Genomic DNA, 20,941 nt, shown 5'->3' on the forward strand with positions numbered 1-20,941 from the left:
ATGGGAAAGATAACTGAGGGAATCTTGCCTCGAGGGTCGAAGAAGTAACCACACCCCCTCTTAATTTCTTAATTGTCTTGAGAATTTAATGTTAAATATTTTATTTACATTTAATAAGAATTTATTGAATATGTTTTATGTTAATATGAAAACAGTCAATAAGAAACACCTCATATAAAGTTTAATGCAGATATTAAATGAGAACTGTTGTCACATTCAGTGTGCACAGAGCATCTTTGTGTCCACATTTTAATATTTCAGAGAAGGCAGGAAACCGGCTCCTAGCTTTTGCATATTTACATAAAAGCTACACTGTTAAAACAGACAAGAAGTTCTGGTTTGCTTCCGTCGACAAACATCCACATCTTCTTCACTGTCAGTCGTCCTCCTCAGGTTCTCGAAGGCCTTGGCTGTGCAGTGTCTTCCCTGTCATTTCTATCATGGCCTGAGTTTCAGGATCTGCATCTAGAATGCTTTTCTTATTCTCATCCTGAAAGTTATCACAGGAATCAATCAACACAATATTACTAGGTCATCAGAATATGCACCCCCCCCCCCCTTTATATATATATTGTTGCAAACTCAGTGTAAAAGTTGTAAAATTTACCCGATTAAAGGAAAAGTTCAACCCAAAATTAAAATTAGCAGATATTTTTCTCACCCTTAAAGGGACATTCAACTTTTTAAAAAAAAATATGCTCATTTTCCAGCTCCCCTAGAGTTAAACATTTGATTTTTAACGTTTTGAAATCCATTCAGCTGATCTGTGGGTCTGGCACTAACACTTTTAGCATTAGCACAATCCATTGAATCTGATTGGACCATTAGCATCACGCTAAAAATAACCAAAGTGTTTCCATATTTTTCCTATTTAAAACTTCACTCTTGTGTAGTTACATTGTGTACTAAGTGCCCGAAAATAGTCCCCTGCCATTGAAAGTAACTAAGGGGACTATTTTTGGCTGCTGCGTAATATCACTACGCCTGCTGCAGCCATGTTCCAGCAGCAAAGTCCTTGATTATTACGCTAGAATAAGAGTATAGTTCCTAGCCATATCTGCCTAAAAATCACAACTTTTAATTTTCTGTCGGTCTTACTACACAATGTAACTACAGAAGAGTCAAGTTTTAAATGGGAAAAATATCCAAACTCTTTGGTCATTTTTTGGCGTGATGCTAGTGGTCTAATCAGATTCAATGGAATGTGCTTAGCTATGCTAAAAGTGGTAGCGCCAGACCCAGAGATCGTCTGAATGGTTTCCAAAACTGTAAAAATCAAATGTTTTTTTAAGCTCCAAAAAGTACATCCATCCATCAAAATACAGTTATTAAATGTCTTCCAAAGTGAAGTGATGGATTTTTGTAAGGAAACTTTTATATTACAAACTTCATAAATTACGTCCGTACGCATGTTAAAGGGATAGTTCACCCAAAAATGAAAATTCTGTCATCATTTACTCGCCCTTAAGTTGTTTTAAACTGGTTTACATTTCTTCATTCTGCTGAACACAAAAGAAGGTATATTAAAAAATGTTTGTAACCAAACAGATCAGGGGCACTATTTACTTCCATAGTATTATTTTTTCCTACTATGGAAGTGAATGGTTCCCCAGATCTGCTTGATTACAAACATTTTTCAAAATACCTTTTGTGTTCAGCAGAAAAAAGAAATGTATACAGATTATATGATGTATATATTATTTTTGGCTAAACTATTCCTTTGAGCGACTGCTGACCCAACTTACAAAACTCCCATTGCTTCACCTCAAAAGACATTTAATAACTGTAAGGACTAGTTTTTTTTTGGAGATGGATGAACTTTTTGAAGCTTTAAAAATGAGGCACTCTGAGTGTGTTTGGCTAAAAAAAAGAAAGTCATATTCACATACAGTAGGATGGTTTCAAGTGAGTAAAATATGGTCTCATTTTCATTTTGGTGTGAACTCCAAATATTAAATTAATGGTAGCCTCAAATCAAATTAGTCAAATGTTTAATGAATAAACACAGGTTGTGGTTGTGAAAAATTTTGAATTTTTGGAAACTACAGATTTTAAAGGAACATATATTCTACAGGTGCAGATTCTGTGTAAACCTGATCATCACTAAATTCAGATAACTTATTATGTTTTGTCTATAATAAATGCGTAACAATTCATACTGTAAATTAAAACAGTAACACGTCACTGACCTGATCCTGTTCTTCAGGTGGCTGACCAACTCCCCACACCTCCAGGGTGTCGAGTTTAAAGTCCTCATCTCCTGAGAGCTGAGGGCTCCCATATGTTGTACAACGTGGTCGAGCCCTACTGTGGCCATGGCCAAAGTCAAAGTCCAGCCACAACCCAAAATAGCCATGCTGACCACCCATACCCTAAATCAGACATGAATTATATATAAAACATTCAAGTTATTCAATAATAGTAATGTATTTTGCTGCTTATGAAACTTTGAAAAGAGTACAACGTTGGTCTCACCAAACCATTAGGCATAGTCTGCTGGCCCTGGTTCAAGTACATGTAATGATCGTTGTAGCCTGTATAGGTGAACACTCTCATGAAAGGGAACACAGAAAAGAGGAAGCACCTAGAATCGCCTAGGGCGAAATGAAGGGAAATGACTGTAAACAACTCTCAACAGAAGCTACAGAATATGTTTCAATTGTTCCCCTCCACCCTCTCACCCTGAAATTGAGGTTTGACCTCCCAGCTTTGAGAAGCAAAGCCACCGAAGATATGGCCTTTAGTGTCCTTCATCAACAAAACTGTGGGACCTCGACCTTTGCAGTTACCCACCAGTCGAGTGAAGCTTTCTCCATGTATGTTCGTGGAGAATAACAACCTCCAGGGGGCACTGTGACCTGCAGGAAGCTGAGGTGACAGGAACATCAGAAGAGGCAGATTCAAAAGACAGCGGAGATCACTCCAGGGCACACACTGACACTGAGGCAACAGAGTCGGAGGAGGATGAGAGGGCAGCCCGACCCCTAGCCCCTCACCAATTAGAAGCTCCAAAAACACAGCCATTGTCGGGATACGGAAGAACCAGTCTTCCAGACAAGGAACGTCACACGCGTTCTGATCTATAGATGTAGAAGGCCCAGTTATAAAACATAAATTTCACTGACAATCCAATTAAATGTAAAACACCATGAATTTCACTTGAATACAAACCTGAAGATTTTATTTCAGAGGTCAACTGTTCTGCCAGCGACTTAACGCCTTGTGGGCAATCGCCCATACGATCTGGTTGCCAACCTCTGAGATGTCCCCTGTGAGCTAGAGTCTGTACTGTAGACGACACCAGGTCTTCCACAAGCTATTCAATGAAGATTCAATTATAATTACCATATAACTGCAGGCAAACCGGTCACAAGTGAATTATTGAACACTTACACCTCTGATCTGCTCAGCTGTGGCGGCAGCAGCTTTTTCACCCCCTGCCATTGCTAATACCAAAGGTGCACGCTCCTCAGCGGTCCCCCGAAGAATATCCGCCAGGAATATCACCAACTGTTCTCGACAAACCCCACCATCAGATGGCAGCGGGACACCAGGATCAATACTCTGTATGCCCTGGAATACTCTCTTTATCATTGATTCTGACGCCATCTTTCCCATAGTCACCTGCAACGAATGAGAGAAACGTCATGTAGTGTTGCAATAAATGTCAAGAGTGCATGTTTGGCAGACTTGCATCTTTTTACCAGTAAAATACAGCGCAGACTATATGACTTTAAAGGGACACTCCACTTTTTTTGGAAATATACTTATTTTCCAGCTCCCCTAGAGTTAAACACTTGATTTTTACAGTTTTGGAATCCATTCAGACGATCTCCGGGTCTGGCGCTACCACTTTTAGCATAGCTTAGCATAATCCATTGAATCTGATTAGACCATTAACATTGCGCTAAAAAAATAACCAAAGAGTTTGGATATTTTTCCTATTTAAAACTTAACTCTTCTGTAGTTACATCATGTACTAAGACCGACAGAAAATTAAAAGTTGCGATTTTCTAGGCAGATATGGTTAGGACTATACTCTCATTTTGGCATAATAATCAAGGACTTTGCTGCTGTAACATGGCTGCAGCAGGTGTAGTGATATTACGCACTGCCCGAAAATAGTCCCCTTCCATTGAAATTTACTAATGGGAATATTTTTGGCTGCTGCATAATAGCATTGCGCCTCTTGCAGCCATGTCACAGCAGTAAAGTCCTTGATTAAGTCCGCCAGAATGAGAGTATAGTTCCTAGCCATATCTGCCTAGAAAATCGCAACTTTTTAACTTTTAATTTTTTATTTTCTGTCGGTCTAGCGCGATGCTAATGGTCTAATCAGATTCAATGGATTATGCTAAGCTATGCTAAAAGAGGTACCGGCAGACCCGGAGATCGGCTGAATGGATTCCAAAAACTCTAGGGGAGCTGGGAAATTAGCATATTTAAAAAAAAAAGTTGAGTGTCCCTTTAAAGCTGCTGTGAAAACATATACAGTCTATAAAAAAATAAATATATAAATAAAACATAATTAAACTGTCCTTAATTAAATTAGATTTAACAAAAGCAAATATTAAAGACTTTTATTTTTTAGAACTATTAGCTTTCATCAAATAATTAATAACAATGCAAATTATGATCAATACATACATACATACATACATACACACCACTAGTAATATTTTGCAAGCTTCTAATTCATTTTATACAATACTATATCATACAATATATACTAAAATCATTTTAAATATAAATTGTACAGTGTTTATAACAGAACTACTCACATTTAACATGCCTAGGGATAACACCTTCCCTGTTTTTCCAGATGTAGCTGGGGCAGCCCCAAGAAGTCGATCAAATACCCCTTCGATAACAGGCCTTTCATCTGGACGAAAATGAGACAGGCGCTTCTGCACTATAACACTGTCAGTGTTTCCCATCGCCCTGCACACAAATTATACATATACATGACAGAGACTGGTGTCAGTGTATGGGTATGTGTTTAATTTCACGTGACCCTGAACAGGTACATGTGAAACAAATAGGTTAATGTGAAACTCTTAAACACGGTGCACACATGGATTATGAAAAAGTGAAGTGAAACTTTCAGACCTGAGCAGCGGTTCTGATGATATTTACGAGATGTAAACACAGACACAACTACTTCCTCGTTCGAAATCTACGTCACAGTCGGAGAACCAATGGTTGCAGAGAAACACCGAGCTGCGTTATGATTGGCTGGCCCAGATTAGCGTAAAAAGGTACCGTTACAAAATATAATCATACAATGTACATAAAATATACAATGTATAATTAAGAATAATTACTTTATTTAAAAGGTGTAGGGAAAAGTTTTTTTAGGTTTATGAAAAACAAATAATATTATTATTAATAATAAAATAATAACAATAACTCAACAAATCTTTTTTACATGATTGTAATCACTTTAATATATCTAAATAAAGCGTAGTAAAATAAAATAAAATAAAATTAGAGTAAATAAAATAAAATAGGTAAATTAAGTCCGTATAATATAAAAATAAAAATAAAAAGAGACAAAGGAGACTTGAGAAAAAACAAGAAAAATACGAAAAGAGCGTAATAAAAGGTATAATGACTTGTATTCAATTATTACATATGCTTTTCAGTTACACTTGAAAACAACACACCACGTAAAACTTTTTTCCACACCACGTAAAACTGCAACTTGCTTAGTTTGTTAAGTTACACTAGTTCTGTTTTTTTTTCAGATTCGGTCATTAATAAGAATACTGCAGTAACTCTGTGTGACCAGAAGAGGGCAGACTAATGCAGCCAGAAGCCCTTTTCTTTCTCATCTTTTACAGCAGCCGATGAAAACGCCTTTTAAGGGCATGAGATTCATGTGAGAGCGGGGCGTGATGAATGCTGACGTTCCACACTCTTACCAGAAGCTTTAATTCAAGCCGTTTAAGGACATATCCATGATTCAATGTGTTGTTTGAAATAAGGGAAATGAATATAGGTAAATCAGATGACCAACAGGGAATGACAGCATTAACCGGGATGCGGCAGAATGAATGAAACTTCAGATAAGACTCTTAAAAGGGCACGGCTGCGCATGCGCATCAATCAGCTGCCAGCATCCAGGCTTGTTGAATTTAGTACAAATGCTTTGAGGGGTGACATTCTCTGCTGTTTTACCTCAAATCCCATGCAGTCACATTCAGACACATAATACATTGTTCATCTCATAGACTTGCATTGTTTTCATAATCATTATACCCCAACTTGCTGCTTTGAAATCTGCTAAAAGTAAAAACTTCCTCTCAATGAAGTCTTGAAGTAATCTTAAAATTTGAACATGCATGCAGTAAGAAGCATGTGGGTTCACAAACAACCGTATTGTGCAATATGACTACATACAGCACATGTGTTAATCTGCAACAATGTAGTTATTGTGTCAAATGCTGCAAACCAACGTGCTCACACTTGGAACATGCATAGACCTAGTTTCACCTGGAAGTATTGTGCCATTATAATCAATGAAAGTTTATGAAGAGAAGTAAAGCATAACTGATGTTCACTTGATGCACTGGGAGTTATTTATATTCTCTGATATTTGAATAAGCTGTGGTTTGCTACCCACACTGCTCCTCTATCCATTGTATAGCTGCTATATTCATATTCTATATATTTACATAACTGTTATATGTCCATAATTTAACATTTAAATTATGGGTCATAAATTATTTACATTTCTTCTGTTTCACTAACATTTAATGTACATTTTCTGTACTATTCCATGTAGCATTATTTATCTATTCAAATGAATGCTTTTTATAAATAATGTCATAAATGTAAATATAAATATATCATTTGCATTGAATAATCATTTAGCTTATATATCAGTTGAGCATGTTTCAGGCACAGACAACGCTTACAAGAAATGTGTTAGGATTTTAACCAGATGAAAAGTAGAACGTATTTTTGGCTGTCACTTTTGTGTGGCAGCTCCAATCTACAAGTTAAGACTTGAGGTTCTTTCTTTCTTTCTTTTTGCACTTCTTCTACTTCCCTTGACTGATACTGTCTTTCCACAGCCCTATATGGTAAAAGTCTTCAGCACTGTCATTGTACAGGAAATGATGAAAAGTTCAGCACCGCATGCACACACACACACACACACACACACACACACACACGCAATCAAATGCAAACACAGTTTGACTTTTTGATTCTCATTTGTGTTCATATTACATATTATGTATAGACATTGTCTAACAAGGAGCTTAATCATTGTCACTTCATGTATCATTTCTAAACATATCTGATTTTAAGTTTATCATTATTTCACTTACATATCCTGGATTTTTATTTGCATATTAGTCACACACACACAAACACACACACACACTTGACGTGGTCGTAACCATTTTTTCAGCATGCCCTCAAGTGTGACTGATGCAAGACAACTGTATCGTATGTGGCTTAGAATCTCAGGCTCTGTGCTTACAGTAAGATATCTATACTGTAGTTTTGTTATCCCCCACCCCCTTGACCTATGTTTAACTATTAACTATTATTGAATGCTACAGAATAAAGTGTTAAATATATTTCAGCTGCATAGATTAATAAATGTCTTGTACGTGCATTCAAGTTCTTGTTGCAGTGATACCATATAACATAATACATGTAATACATTAACATGTGTCATATTATCCAGTAGGCTACATATTTGGCACCATCTTTAAATCTTAATGATGTCTTCATGAAATATGAGGTCAAATGAGATAACATATTTCATTACTGGGGTATCCTTGAGACATTTTTAATTAAATAGTCAACATTAAATAGCCAAATTTGTTTAGGACTATAAAAGCTGACCTTTACATTTGTTGTGTGTGTGCGTGCATGCACGTGTTGACCTTTTATTGCATTGCATGTGTCTTTGCATTTGGATTGCATGATTCCTATTAGTTCCCTATAGCATGGGTTTGATCAGTCAATAAATAACTTTCATATTCAGGTCATTGATGTAGAGTTATTGTCTGATTAAATGAAATTTGTATAGTGGAGTAATAATTTAAGAGGGTAGATTTGGTGAAATTAGCTTTCTTGGTATCCAACCACTTCTATTCATCAAGCTTTGTCATATTTTATTGTTATGTTACAGGGCAGGGCTCTAGGATACAAATGGACTAGGCCATTTACTTCTCCTTTATGGGCTAGATTGCCTCACATCTTGTGTTTCTTGACAAATACCCAAGTTCATTTGGTTTTCTGTGATGCATTGTTGTTGCAAATCCTGTTGATTTAAATATGTCGCCATGGTAACATTATTTAGCCTACATAGCTTATATAGATGAGGTTGGTGGGGTCAATGAAAATATTGGCATAGCAAGTACAAATTTAAACTACTGGCTCCAAATACCTAACAAATGTTGTTGTTGTTGTTGAACCCTAGGGTTCTCTTCTTCCAGACTACCAGTTAGCATTTTTACAAACCAAGCCTTTGTGTAGCTCAAGATTATTCATGAGTGGGGCTGAATTCAACCCACAACGAAACATAGGGTGAATTTTTGGAATCCATTGGCTGTTGTTCAAAAGAGTATGTTACCCCAGCAAGCAAAAGCATGCATTTCACCATCTAGGTTAACTTTGAGTCCAAGTATGAGTAACCCACTTCTAGCCAAAATAGGCCTATTAAAATTTCACTGACATGCAGCACAAATTTTGCCTCGCATTAACCTAGATGTCCGGGCCATGTATGGACACCTATTGGACAAAACCAGCTTCCTACACCAGCAAAACCAGTTAAAACCAAGCTGGAGACCAGCTAAAACCAGCTTATGCTGGTCTTAGCTGGATTTTTCAGTAGGGAAGAGATGCCAAATTTCAATGATCTATTTTTTCACATGCTTGCAGAGTGGCGCTGTCCCGTGAGCGGGACACCTAGATTTATTTCAATATTTTCTATGTAAATGTTAATCTATTACGACAAACTATATATTGTTGGAAAGGTCTAAGAATGTAGTTTTCACATTTCAAAACCTTTTAGCAGTAATAATAATGCAGTAACTGTAATTTATTCATTTGTGACACAAGTATGCAGCAAACCTCACAGCAAACCAGCACAAACCTCAGTTTTTTGACAATTTTATGTATTGAAAATAATACTATATTGCATTTTTATTTATTACAAATAAATGTAAACTGCTTTAAAAAAAAGTGAATAATTTCACCTCCAGACACTTCCCTAAAAAACGTTGAAGTGTCTTTTTTAAAACAAATTATTACCAAAATTAAAACCAAAATTAGGCTTCTAGACCAAAAAAAAAGGCCAGAGTTATACTAATTTAAAGGTGTATATCACCTTTTCACCAACCCCCCACTCAAAAAGGGCTGCGCCAGTTAAAGGGTTACCAAAACTAAGTTACTGGGTTGATCTTTTACTCATTTTCTACGCTGATAGAAGCACTAGGGACCCAATTATAGCACTTAATGGAAAAGTAAAATTTATATGATATGTCCCCTTTAAGGTGGCCATTCGTGCTAGTTCCGCCAGACACGTCCAGAAAATGTTTTCGGGTGCGTTCTCTGGAAGTCGCGTTGGTCGACCCCATACGTCGTCAAGGTTTAATATTTCGGGTTCAATTTCAGAAAAGCAACCGTTACATTTCAAGGTAAGAATGAAACTACGATGGTTGTATGTCTTAAAAGAAATAAATCTTAATTTTCTAATGTATTTTAACTGAAATGTGAGAACCTCGATGATGTATACGGTCAAGCAACGTGACTTCCGGAGAATGCACCCGAAAACATGTTCGGGACGTGTCCGGCGGAACTAGCACGAATGGCCACCTTAAAGGGGACATATCATATAAATCTGACTTTTCCATTAAGTGCTATAATTGGGTCCCTAGTGCTTCTATCAGCCTAGAAAATGAGTAAAAGATCAACCCAGTAACTTAGTTTTGGTAAACTATTCTCTGCAAGCATGTGAAAAAATAGATAATTGAAATTTGGCTTACTGAAAAATCCAGCTAAGACCAGCATAAGCTGGTGAGCTGGTTTTAGCCGGTCTCCAGCTTGGTTTTTGCTGGTGTAGGAGGCTGGTTTTGCTGGTGTAGCAGGCTGGTCTAGCTGTGTTTTGGTCACTTTTTAAGCTGGTCTTGCTGGACTTAGCTGGTCAGGCTGGAAGACCAGCTGGCCCACCAGCATAACCAGCTTTGTCAGGCTGGGAGGACCAGCGTAAACCACCTTAAACCAGCTAAAACCAGCTACCAGCTTATGCTGGTTTTAGCTGGATTTTTCAGTAGGGTTGTGATGTCAGAAGGGAATAATACCACCCCTTAAAGCAGGTATGGGAAACTTTGGTCCTGGAGGGCCAGTGTCCTGCAGATTTAAGTTCCAACTTGCCTAAAAGTTTCTAGTATGCCTATAGTAAGACCTTACATGGCTGCTTCAGGTGTGTTTAATTATGGTTGGAGCTAAACTCTGTAGGACACCGGCCCTCCAGGACCGAAGTTGCCCATCCCTGCCTTAAAGGGATAGTTCACCCAAAAATGAAAATTCTTTCATCATTTACTCACTCTCATGTTGTTACAAACCTGTATAAATTATAAAAAGGAAGATATTTTGAGAAATGTTCGTGGACCCCATTTACTTCCATAGTAGGATAAAAGAATACTATGGAAGTAAATGGGGTTCATGAACAGTTTGGTTACAAACATTTCTCAAAATATCATTCTTTGTGTTCATCAGAACAACGAAATTTAAACAGGTTTGTAACAACATGAGAGAGAATGATGATAGAATTTTCATTTTTGGGTGAACTATCCCTTTAATCTTCAGTTTCCAACCATGGCACTGCCATTTAGTGCAGAGATCAGCTCATTTGCATTTAAAAGGACACAACCAGAAATTGCACATGTTTGTTCACAGCTACACAGTGTCAATTTTGTCATGATTTAATAAATTATCTATATGGTATTTTGAGCTGAAACTTCACATACATACTCTGGGGACACCAAAGGCCTATTTGACATCTTTAAAAAAGCTCTGTACTGTTCAAGGCATTGTTTTGAGAAAGACACTGACCGGACTGCTGGAAACGACCCTATTGGCCAGCAGGTTAGCGACCACAAAGCCAGTTTGGCTAGTTGGAATGCATCATTTTAGCTTATGACAATGACAGCACTGTGCCAGAGCCTGAATGGTACACAAGAACACAGAGAAATTGCCCATTCAAATTCTCAAAAGGCCTCCCCTACTTGCCCCCTGTGCCCCAAAACCGGGTGCACCCAAAATCATGCACATCTTGTGTGTCTCAAATCATCACATCTTGTACATCGCCATGTACTAAAGTAAGTGTGTTCGATAAAAGAGACATAAACAGAATATGTTGTAGATTCCCAGAACTGATGTTAACTCTGTAGATGTAAATATAGGACCGGGTGTTTGTATGCAAACAAATTTCGCTTGAAAACACCACCTCAATCATAAAGCTATGCCACCTTACATGACGAAAAAACCTTTCTGTGAACCCTGCCTCCAATTTGGTTCCTTCCATGAAAAATGAACAGGGCATTGTCGTTTTTTTGTCCTCCTGCACTACATAATTTAGATTCAAAATATATTTTATGCAAAATTGTCCTAAGCACAAGCAAATTTGTACGTAATGTATGCACTTCTCTCATTAGTTGACCAAAGTTGTGTATAAATAACACACCAAAACACATTTCCCTTCGTTTACACACTCGTCACATGACTTCAGCAGCAATGTGTGTGGGATATGAAATACGCTTCAACTGGGAGGCCGCTGGAATGCAGGAAGGATCCGAACAGAATAGCTGGCTGTGACTTCCTTGTGAATTTCTTACGAAAAAGATGCCAAGGAATCTTGCGAGACATGTCCGCGCACATGCACATGCATATTTTCCCCTCGTTTTTTGTAGAAAAGCCATCGTGCAATGCTGGTTGAGGAAGTTGCAGAGTTGTCAGAACACGTACAGCTTCCAACAACCCCATAAACAGGCAGGGAGATAAAGATAAGGAGTAGCCTGGCTGTGTGCTTGCGTGGCTTATTTTGTTCTTGTTGACAAGAGTCGATACAAAGCCCGTCCTCCTCTGTGAGACTAATTAACATTCAAGTAATTTATCTCATTAAAGCAGTCCCCATAGCTACCTGTCTCATCTACGCATGCTACTCAAACTAAACCTAGTTTAAAACATTACATTCATGCATTTGGCAGACACTTTCATCTAAAGTGCAATGCATTCAATCTATACATTTTTTATTATTATGTGTTTGTTCCTTGGGAATTAAGCCCACAAGCTTTGCTAACACAGTCCTCTACCAGCTGAGCGACAAGAATAAATGTCTATACCAGTGTTTCTCAACCAGGGGTTCGGGGCCCACATGGGGCCTCAACTGGTTTCCAAGGGGACCTTAAAGGGACACTTTTTTAAAAATAAGCTTATTTTCGAGCTCCCCTAGAGTTAATCAAATCACAACTTTTAATTTTCCGTCGTTCTTAGTACACAATGTAACTACAGAAGAGTCAAGTTTTAAATAGGAAAAATATCAAAACTCTTTGGCCATTTTTGAGTGCGATGCTAATGGTCTAATCCAGTGTTTCTCAAAGTGTGGGGCGGGCCCCACTGGTGGGGAATAGGAACATTACAAGTGGGGCATGACAAATGGGAGAAAATCTATTAATTCAATTATTTATTCACCATATACTCAAAATGGCACATTTAAACATAAACCTAGCTTAAAACTTAAATAAATCAGACTGTAGAAAATGTCACGCAGTAACTTAAAGCCTAGCTGATTACGATTTTGTTGGGGCGATTGGGACCGGTGGGGCTTGAAACCCTTCCCCACCTCCAAAATGGGGAATGGCAGAAAAAGTTTGAGAAACACTGGTCTAATCAGATTCAATAGATTATGCTAAGCTATGCTAAAAGTGGTACCGCCAGACCCGGAGATCGGCTGAATGGATTCCAAAACAATAAAACTCAATTGCTTAACTCTAGGGGAGCTAGCAAATAAGCCTATTTTCAAAAAAAGTGGAGTGTCCCTTTAAGAAAGGGGTGTCCAAACCTGCTCCTTGAGGGCTGGTGTCTCTGCAGAGTTTTAATCAAACACATCTGATCAAGCTAATCAAGCGCTGCGTCCCAAACCGCTTACTTCCATACTATATAGTAGGCAAAGAGTACGAGAAGTAGTGCTTTTCGCCTACTATATAGTATGGAAGTATGCTGTTTGGGACGCAGCGAAGGTCTTACTAGGCAGACTAGTCCTGCGTTCCAGTTCGTTTTTTTATGACCTTCCCTCGCTAACTTCCCTCAGTCTCGTTCACTCGGATGTACGTAATTGCTTACGTTGTACGAGTCCCCACTACTGCTGAAACACTTAAAGTTGGTTCAAATGGGAAGCCCTTGTTCACATGGAAAGTGGAGACCGCCCCCTCCTTCCCCAAACGGGAGTTGCTGAAGTGACGTCACAATCGTGATGCATTGTGGGATATGGAGCTGCCTGGAGTGTACATATGAAGTAGACTTTTGAAGTGTCAAGTGGATGAGGGAAGTTTGTATGGACAGACCCTCGCTCCCTCGATTTTGACAGAGGGAGCGAGGGTCTGTCCATACAAACTTCCCTCGTCCACTTGACAAAGTGGAACGCACTTCAAAATGGCGACAGGGATTCCCCCGAGGGGAAGTGTTTAGGGAAGTTTGCGAGTGCGTGTCTAAAACTGGAGTGGAACCCACCCTAGATACTTTGAGGCAGGTGCTGAGGAAAGTTTAAGCTAAACTCTGCAGGACACCGGCCCTCCAGGACCGACTTTGGACACCCCTGTTTTAAGATGACTTCAAATGATTCAAAATAAGACAAAAAAGCATTATAATTAAATAAAATAACCAAAAATATTTTTTATTGTTTGGTTATTTTGTAATAAACACACGCACGCACACACGCGCACACACACACGCGCGCACACACACAAAGCTTTAGAACAGTATATTGGGTAGAAATAGAATGATGGGCAGTATGGGGCAAATGCTGGGTTATTTGGTCAAAAAGAGACAAAACTAGTCATTGTGTTAAAGGTGCAGTGTGTAATTTTTAGAAGGATCTCTTTACAGAAATGCAAAATAATATACTATATGATCAGGGGTGTATAAAGTCCTTTTATAATGAACAGTTATGTGTCTATTACCTTAGAACGAGACCTTTTTATCTACATACACAGAGGGTCCCCTTACATGGAAGTCGCCATTTTGTGCCGCCATTTTTCTACAGAAGCCCTTAAAGGACACATTTTTTTACTAAGTTGTCTCCGACGATGACATTTTTGTACGGTGGTGGCTACCGTAGCTTCTCTATGTGTTTCAAAAGCGAGGGGTGAGCGTGGACTAAGCCGTTGGTTGCAATTTGCAACCTCACCACTAGATGCAGCTAAAATTTACACACTGCACCTTTAAATTAACCCCAAAAATGCTTATTTTTGACCCAACAATTGGTTGAAAATAGTAGCGTTTCTATTTCAATAGTGCATTCTGTACATAGCACACACAGGTGGCTAGTTATAGGGCCAAGTCAAAAGGTCCAAATATACAGTATATGGGGGAACCACTTTTAGTGCTATAGCACCTATGTATGAGCTAGACTTTAAGAGTGTGTTAATTTTTTACAAATTTATTATGCCTTTAACACATGTGTCATTTTGTGTTACAATAAGACAAGTTGTGTTCAAATGAACACAAAATGTGTTGTTCCAATAATAACACAGGTGGGTGAATTCTGTAACAACACGTGTTACGTGTTGTCTCTAAACTAAAACTGATTGTCTTATTTTAGACACATCCGTTTTAAAAGTGTATCTTTAGTCAAATGGTGCTACTTTATATTGGTTCTACATAGGTGCTATATTTCACTAAAAGTGGTTCCCCTATAATTACAAGCCAATGAACCACTTTTAGTGCTATCTAGGACCATTTTTAGAGTGTATCATTTAATGCACTGTAAGTGACTTTGGATAAAAGCATCCATCAAATGCATACATGTCAGCATTAAATACTCAGGATTAGGGATTTTTTGCAAATGATAGTGCATTCAAGCTATACATGTGTATTTCCTGGTGACTAAACTTATGACCTTCGCACAAACATTTTGTTGAGCTACAGGAACTACAACCACTTAATATACAAGGAGTGCAATCGAGTAACACTTCCCAACCTGCTGTTATGACTCAGCCCATTGCTAAGCTCTACTGACCAAACTAAATAAACTATCAAGAAAACACAAGCAAATAAAAAGCAAAGTCTGATTTCCGGGCGCTCCCTTATAGCAAAATTCTTGTCTCGCATCTCTCAGCGCTACCAAAATTTAGCATCCTTAAAGAATCTTATAGATTTTGGATTAAGCGACTGGGTTCACATCTGTTGGACTAAACAGCAGACAGAGAGTCTAAAGAGGGGGTGCGGGTAGAATAATTGTTTTTTGGTGGAGTAGAGCAGCTTGGCTTGAGAAGGCCTGACCACATTGGTGGCCATGACTACCCCCTCCCCTACTCCCCTTTAAGCCCCTTGGGATTGTTAACTCCAATGTAAATGAACAGTGTTTATCCAATCAGCTTGCATTACCTAATCACAGTCCAGTTAAACAGTCACACACAAGTATTGTAAACAATGAAAAGTATAACACACAATGACAACCATGTTGGAAAAAACAACAATTTTATTCTGAAATGATTGCTTTTGTGACCATCTTTTTTCTTTTCTTGGCTCCTGGAGGCATTTTAAATCCAAAGGAAGAACCAGGTCATATTCTTAAACCCGACCCTACTTTAAAGAGACATTCTTGGGGATTTTAATTCAAAAGAAAGCTACAATAGAGAAGTGGCTGCTCCTTGGTTGTGTGGAGAGACAGCACGACAGCCAATCAAAATGCTTCAAAGGCTATAAGATCATTTAAGTCTCCGCCCCCTGCATGCAAGTTAGCCAGTCACAGTGCAGTGTCTGCAAACATACACAAATACACACATTCTATGATGTCTTCCTCTCCATGGGAGATTAAGACGGTAAGCACAGTGGTCTGTATTAGAGAAGTCAGCACGGAGGTATAGATTCATAATAAGCCCCTAAATTAACTTTGCTGTACCCATATGCTCTCCATTGCTTCCCTTGGGAATGCTATTGAATGATATCACAGTGATGCCAATTCTGAGCCAAAGGAGCATCCTCCAACCTCTATTTACAGTTACAAAAATGCCCCTGAAGAAAAAGATAACCTCATAGCACTAGATGAGACAAAAGTGAGATGATGCACAGTACAGTAGATAATTCAACCATGACCAGACTGGTGAGATGGATGAGGTAAGTAAATGTGTGTTTGAGTGGGTATGTGTGCATGAGATGATGTTTTCCTCTTCCTTCTCATCCAGTTTGGATGCCCCAACCCCTGCGGAAAGCCCGCCCCCAAGTTCTATTCGGCTTGGGCGTCGTAGTTGGCCCCACCGGCCTTCTTCAGCTCATCACGCAGGTAGTCCATCTCCAACTCCCGTGGATCACTGACCATAAACTCCTTGGCAAAGTTCTGCGTGTTAAAAAAGAGGAAAAATGCATGACAAGGATTTTTTGCATGAAAGCATAAATTTGCTTACAGCGACAATGAAAATCCCTATCATGTTTGTGTCTAGGTGTGTCTTTATTTTCCACGTTTAAGACTTTGCATGCCGTACACGAGTTAGATTTACGAATTGGCAGCTCACCTGACAAATGTCTTTCACCAGTGTCTTGTCAGTGCTAATCTTGGCTCTTTGTAGTCCACTGACGTTCTCACCGATCCAGGTGATGAGGGTGAACTTGGCCCGCTTGCTCATGGCATCACCCGTCGTGATCCTCACGAAACCAAAGAGACGGGCATCATCTGAGAATGAAAGAAAAAATAAGCTTAAGGCGGCAGAAATCTTTTATTTTATGCCTGTGGATAGTGCAGATTTTATCTATTAGGAATGGAGAATGTAAAAGTAAGTATAAGAAGAAATTGTGTGATGTAATCCAAAAAGTCTTTACAGAGGCCATGCAAATTATGATATAAGATTGGGAAGACAAAGAAAGTGCATTGTAGCAGTAGGGTAATTTTGTTATTTTAATGTCATTACATGAACGCACAATATTTGTCTCTAAAGCTTAGCTGAACTTTGGCTGTTAAATGACTGCGTGGATTTGAATGAACACTGTCCCTTTGTCTCCATGTTTTGAATCCACACTATTTCTTTGTTGTCATTTCCCAAGAAAGACGTCACGATATGATATGCAATCTGAGAACAATGTGTAAGTAGTGGACAAGGGAGTGAAACTGAGCCTTGGTGACATCATATTACACGTGAGAACAATCTGAAAAGTAGGTGGGTGAGAATGGAAGTTGTTCTAGTTAACTCAATGTATTGATAAAGGTAATATTATAAGGTGCAATATTTTCTCTCTAACACTCCCTGTTTGCTGTCTGTATCTCTCGCTCGCTCTCTCACACACACACACTTAACATTGGCCACCTGCTTCCAAAATGTGCTACAACTGCATTGCAGTGGCACTGAGACAAGGTTCAAAGATACTATCAACTCCATATAATGCCATTTATCTCTATTTACTTCCTAGACACTGATAGTATTATGCCATGTCTATTGTTTACAAGTTATTAGGTGAACTGTACAGTTAATGAACAATAAGCTGTCAATTCCTTTGCACTTTGATCTGCTTGACACATCTGGAAAGCTTCTATGTATATATACATATACACACATAGCATTCACATAGTATATACATAGTGCTCTTGTTCTGATGTTTCATTGCTTAGTGTTTTAAATAAAAATCCTAGGAGGACTTTCCTGAAAAACAAATACCTATGGAAAATCCCCTGGCACTACTTGACACTGAAATAATCTTGTTTTCTGTTATTGATTAACTAGGTTTAAGATTTCAGAAGGAAGATCAGGCATGATTCCCTGTGATTCATTGGGAATCATGTCAGTTGTATTTGGCACTGCATTCAAAAGCTGTGAAAACTGAAGTGCATACATCTACATCTTTTTAAGGGTCTCATATTTATTTTAAAAGAAAGTGAACTATGAAAAGTACAATTTGGGAAGTTATTAACGGTCATGGTTATTAATGACCTCTCCATCCATATCTTGAGAAAACATCGACTTTAGTGTAAAAAGAAGAAGATGTGTGCTTTTATTTTACAATTCTGTGAAAACTGCCATTTCCTCAATGTGGTGGGGCATAAAGTTCCACTTCCCTTTGTGTGTATGCGTCACATTTCTAAAAAGACTTACTTCTAGTGTATTTGTGCTGACTACATACATTCTCTTCTTTTGGTGTGACAGACTATGATGATGATGATGATACAGCAAAAAATGATATATAAAAATGTTAAACCTTAAAGGGTATGTTATTATTATTACAGCAGAACAAATGCCAGCACAAATCATTCATTGCACCTCTCATCACATCACCCACAAGTACAAAGACCTCAAAATGCTACTAGTTGACATGTATATCCATTTATGGGCAGAAATCTCAAACTAATTTCCATACTTTGATTCAGTACAGTTTCGTAATTGCAACACTCACTGCTCAAAAACCCAAGAAACATGCAAATAAATTTAGATATTGATTTAACAATCCAATAGGATCTATACATAGCATACCTTTTATATTATTAATGAAAATAAACAAAACCATGTTTGTGACTTCAAAAGTAAACTAAGGAGTAAAGAATGTACAGTATCAAAGGATTGTCCAGCAACAAAAGAGCTTATTGTTATAAACCGCTCCATAAAGAATACATCATAGATCATGTCAATGCATAATGACACAAGCCAAGACATTACAACACTTTTACAAGTTTACATCTGCTAATGGCTGCACAAACTACTCTTTGGGGACTGAGCACCACACCCAAATCTCTCTTCTTTTAGGATAACAAAATGAGAACAATGAAATAAAATCATATTCAATTTGTGAGCACAACTTGATTGTCAATTCACTTCTGTTATAAAAAAATAAAAATTAAACACTGCATACTACATACTAATACACTACAGCTAGAGTTGTCTATAACTACAACTAAAAAATATGAGAGAATATAATAATTTGTGGAAAGATAATCAAGTTGTGAACTATATAATGCCTCTTTTTAAAGTTGCCACTAGTTTTTCCATCTTATTGTCGTGTCATGTAGGTGCTATGAAACCATATATGGTATTGTCTACCTAGGAACATGAAATACTTCCGTGTGGTCACCTGTCATGTGTAACGCTGCATTTAACACAAAACATCAAAGGCAACATTTTAAACATTTCATCAATCAATACCTATAACAGCAAAGAAAGAACTTACCTGTGCATTGACTCTTGAATTCTTCGTAGTCGGACCCGTGACCCGCAGGTACAATGTTAGGTCCGTCATACTGAAAAGAAGCCCTTTAAAAAGCAAACAGGATAATTAACTGTTGCCGAAACGCTATGGCTGTGTCTTAATACCTGCTGAGCAGCCTACCCACAAAGCATTGCTGGGCATCAAGGATAAGCTCTTATTGCCTAAAAGCGCTATCTAGGTAGGCAGCTCACTTGGTTTGCAAACACAGCCTGAATGTTTAAGATACATCCCTACATGTTGCAGGATTATAGTAAAATATAAATGTTACTATAAGGCTTTGCGGTAACAATGTATTCTATGTGTTGCAACAATGTATCGAGTTCATCAAGTGCGCGCCAAAACAGCGCAGTCGACTCAAATGAAGTGATTCAGCCGCAGGCTTCACTCACCAGCATATATCTGTGGCGTCGTCTCGGACTAGATTGTATGCTTCTCTGCAAGCGTCTTTGTCGATTTTCGTTGCCATTTCGATGATGCCAAAAAGATGATGAATCTAAACGGAGAACAAAGGCAGCAGAAAATTTTAATCCCAAAGAGCCCCGGAGGAGATGCCGATAGAGTGGGAGAAGGTGCTGGTGTGGCAGGGCAGTCTCTTCTGTCAGTGGTATAGAGAGGCAACCAATTTCACGACTCGATTCATTTCCTATTGCTACTTAATGGGCGTTAGTGATATTTGTCTGTCAGGTTGCTGTTGTAGTTAATAAGGGAGCTCTCGCGGGTCTCAGGTCCTCCTAACGGCCATCCTGGGTATTGTGCTAAAGTAAATCCACCCAATTATTTTATGCGATTAAACAGTTATCCTGCCATCTTGTGGATTTTGATTCGTCGTTTACGTTTGGCACGAGAACAATGGATTGCTTGAACCTTGGATATTTTGAATCCAAGGTTCTTGGATATGTCACATATCATATTTCTAATCAAACATTTCATCAAAATGAAAAAGTTTTCCTGTAGCTCAATTGGTAGATCATTGTGCTAGTAACACAAAGGTTATGGCATCGATCATCTGGAAACACAAACTGATACATAAATGTACACACTGTCAAGAAAAATGGTCAACAAATGGCCCCAAGCTGTCACTGGGGCAGTACCCTTTAGAAATGTCCTAATAGGTATTACACTATAGATATGCACTATAGATGCACCAATATTACATTTTTCTGATACCATAGCCTGCTATTATTTTTCAACGTTTAAGTGCTAAAATTGGGTAGCCAGTGCTTTTATCAACCTAGAAAATGTGAAAAAGATCAACCCAGTAACTTAGTTTTGGTAACCATTCTCTGCAAGCATGTGAAAAAATTGGTAATTGAAAGTTGGCTCCCCTTGTGATGTCAAAAGGGATAATACCGCCCCTTAATCTGCACTATCCAACCACAGCACTGCCATTTAGTGCAGAGATCAGCTCATTTGCATTTTAAAGGACACACCCAAGACGACACATTTTTGCTCACACCTACAAAGTGGCAATTTTAACATGCTATAATAAATTATCTATATATTTTTAGCT

The 20,941-nt window shown here is 38.3% G+C and overlaps 2 protein-coding genes across 2 annotated transcripts; both read right to left on the reverse strand.

Annotated features, from left to right (window-relative positions):
* Window positions 1-166: 166 nt before the first annotated feature.
* meak7 (MTOR associated protein, eak-7 homolog) lies at window positions 167-5,251 on the reverse strand. The gene is made up of 8 exons (XM_055174956.2): window positions 5,110-5,251; window positions 4,782-4,941; window positions 3,394-3,624; window positions 3,172-3,316; window positions 2,682-3,080; window positions 2,476-2,594; window positions 2,190-2,372; window positions 167-490 (listed from the first exon to the last, which is right to left on the reverse strand). The coding sequence occupies exons 2-8, from the start codon at window positions 4,935-4,937 to the stop codon at window positions 377-379; spliced, it is 1,347 nt and encodes a 448-aa protein (XP_055030931.2). The 5' UTR covers window positions 4,938-4,941; window positions 5,110-5,251; the 3' UTR covers window positions 167-376.
* Window positions 5,252-15,706: 10,455 nt separating this feature from the next.
* Window positions 15,707-20,035, reverse strand: cotl1 (coactosin-like F-actin binding protein 1). The gene is made up of 4 exons (XM_055174726.2): window positions 19,821-20,035; window positions 19,393-19,475; window positions 16,758-16,915; window positions 15,707-16,582 (listed from the first exon to the last, which is right to left on the reverse strand). Exons 1-4 carry the CDS (start codon window positions 19,895-19,897, stop codon window positions 16,472-16,474), a joined length of 429 nt encoding a protein of 142 aa, XP_055030701.1. The 5' UTR covers window positions 19,898-20,035; the 3' UTR covers window positions 15,707-16,471.
* Window positions 20,036-20,941: the final 906 nt, after the last annotated feature.

This window comes from Misgurnus anguillicaudatus, chromosome 15, assembly GCF_027580225.2.
Source record: "Misgurnus anguillicaudatus chromosome 15, ASM2758022v2, whole genome shotgun sequence".
Lineage (NCBI taxonomy): Eukaryota > Metazoa > Chordata > Actinopteri > Cypriniformes > Cobitidae > Misgurnus > Misgurnus anguillicaudatus.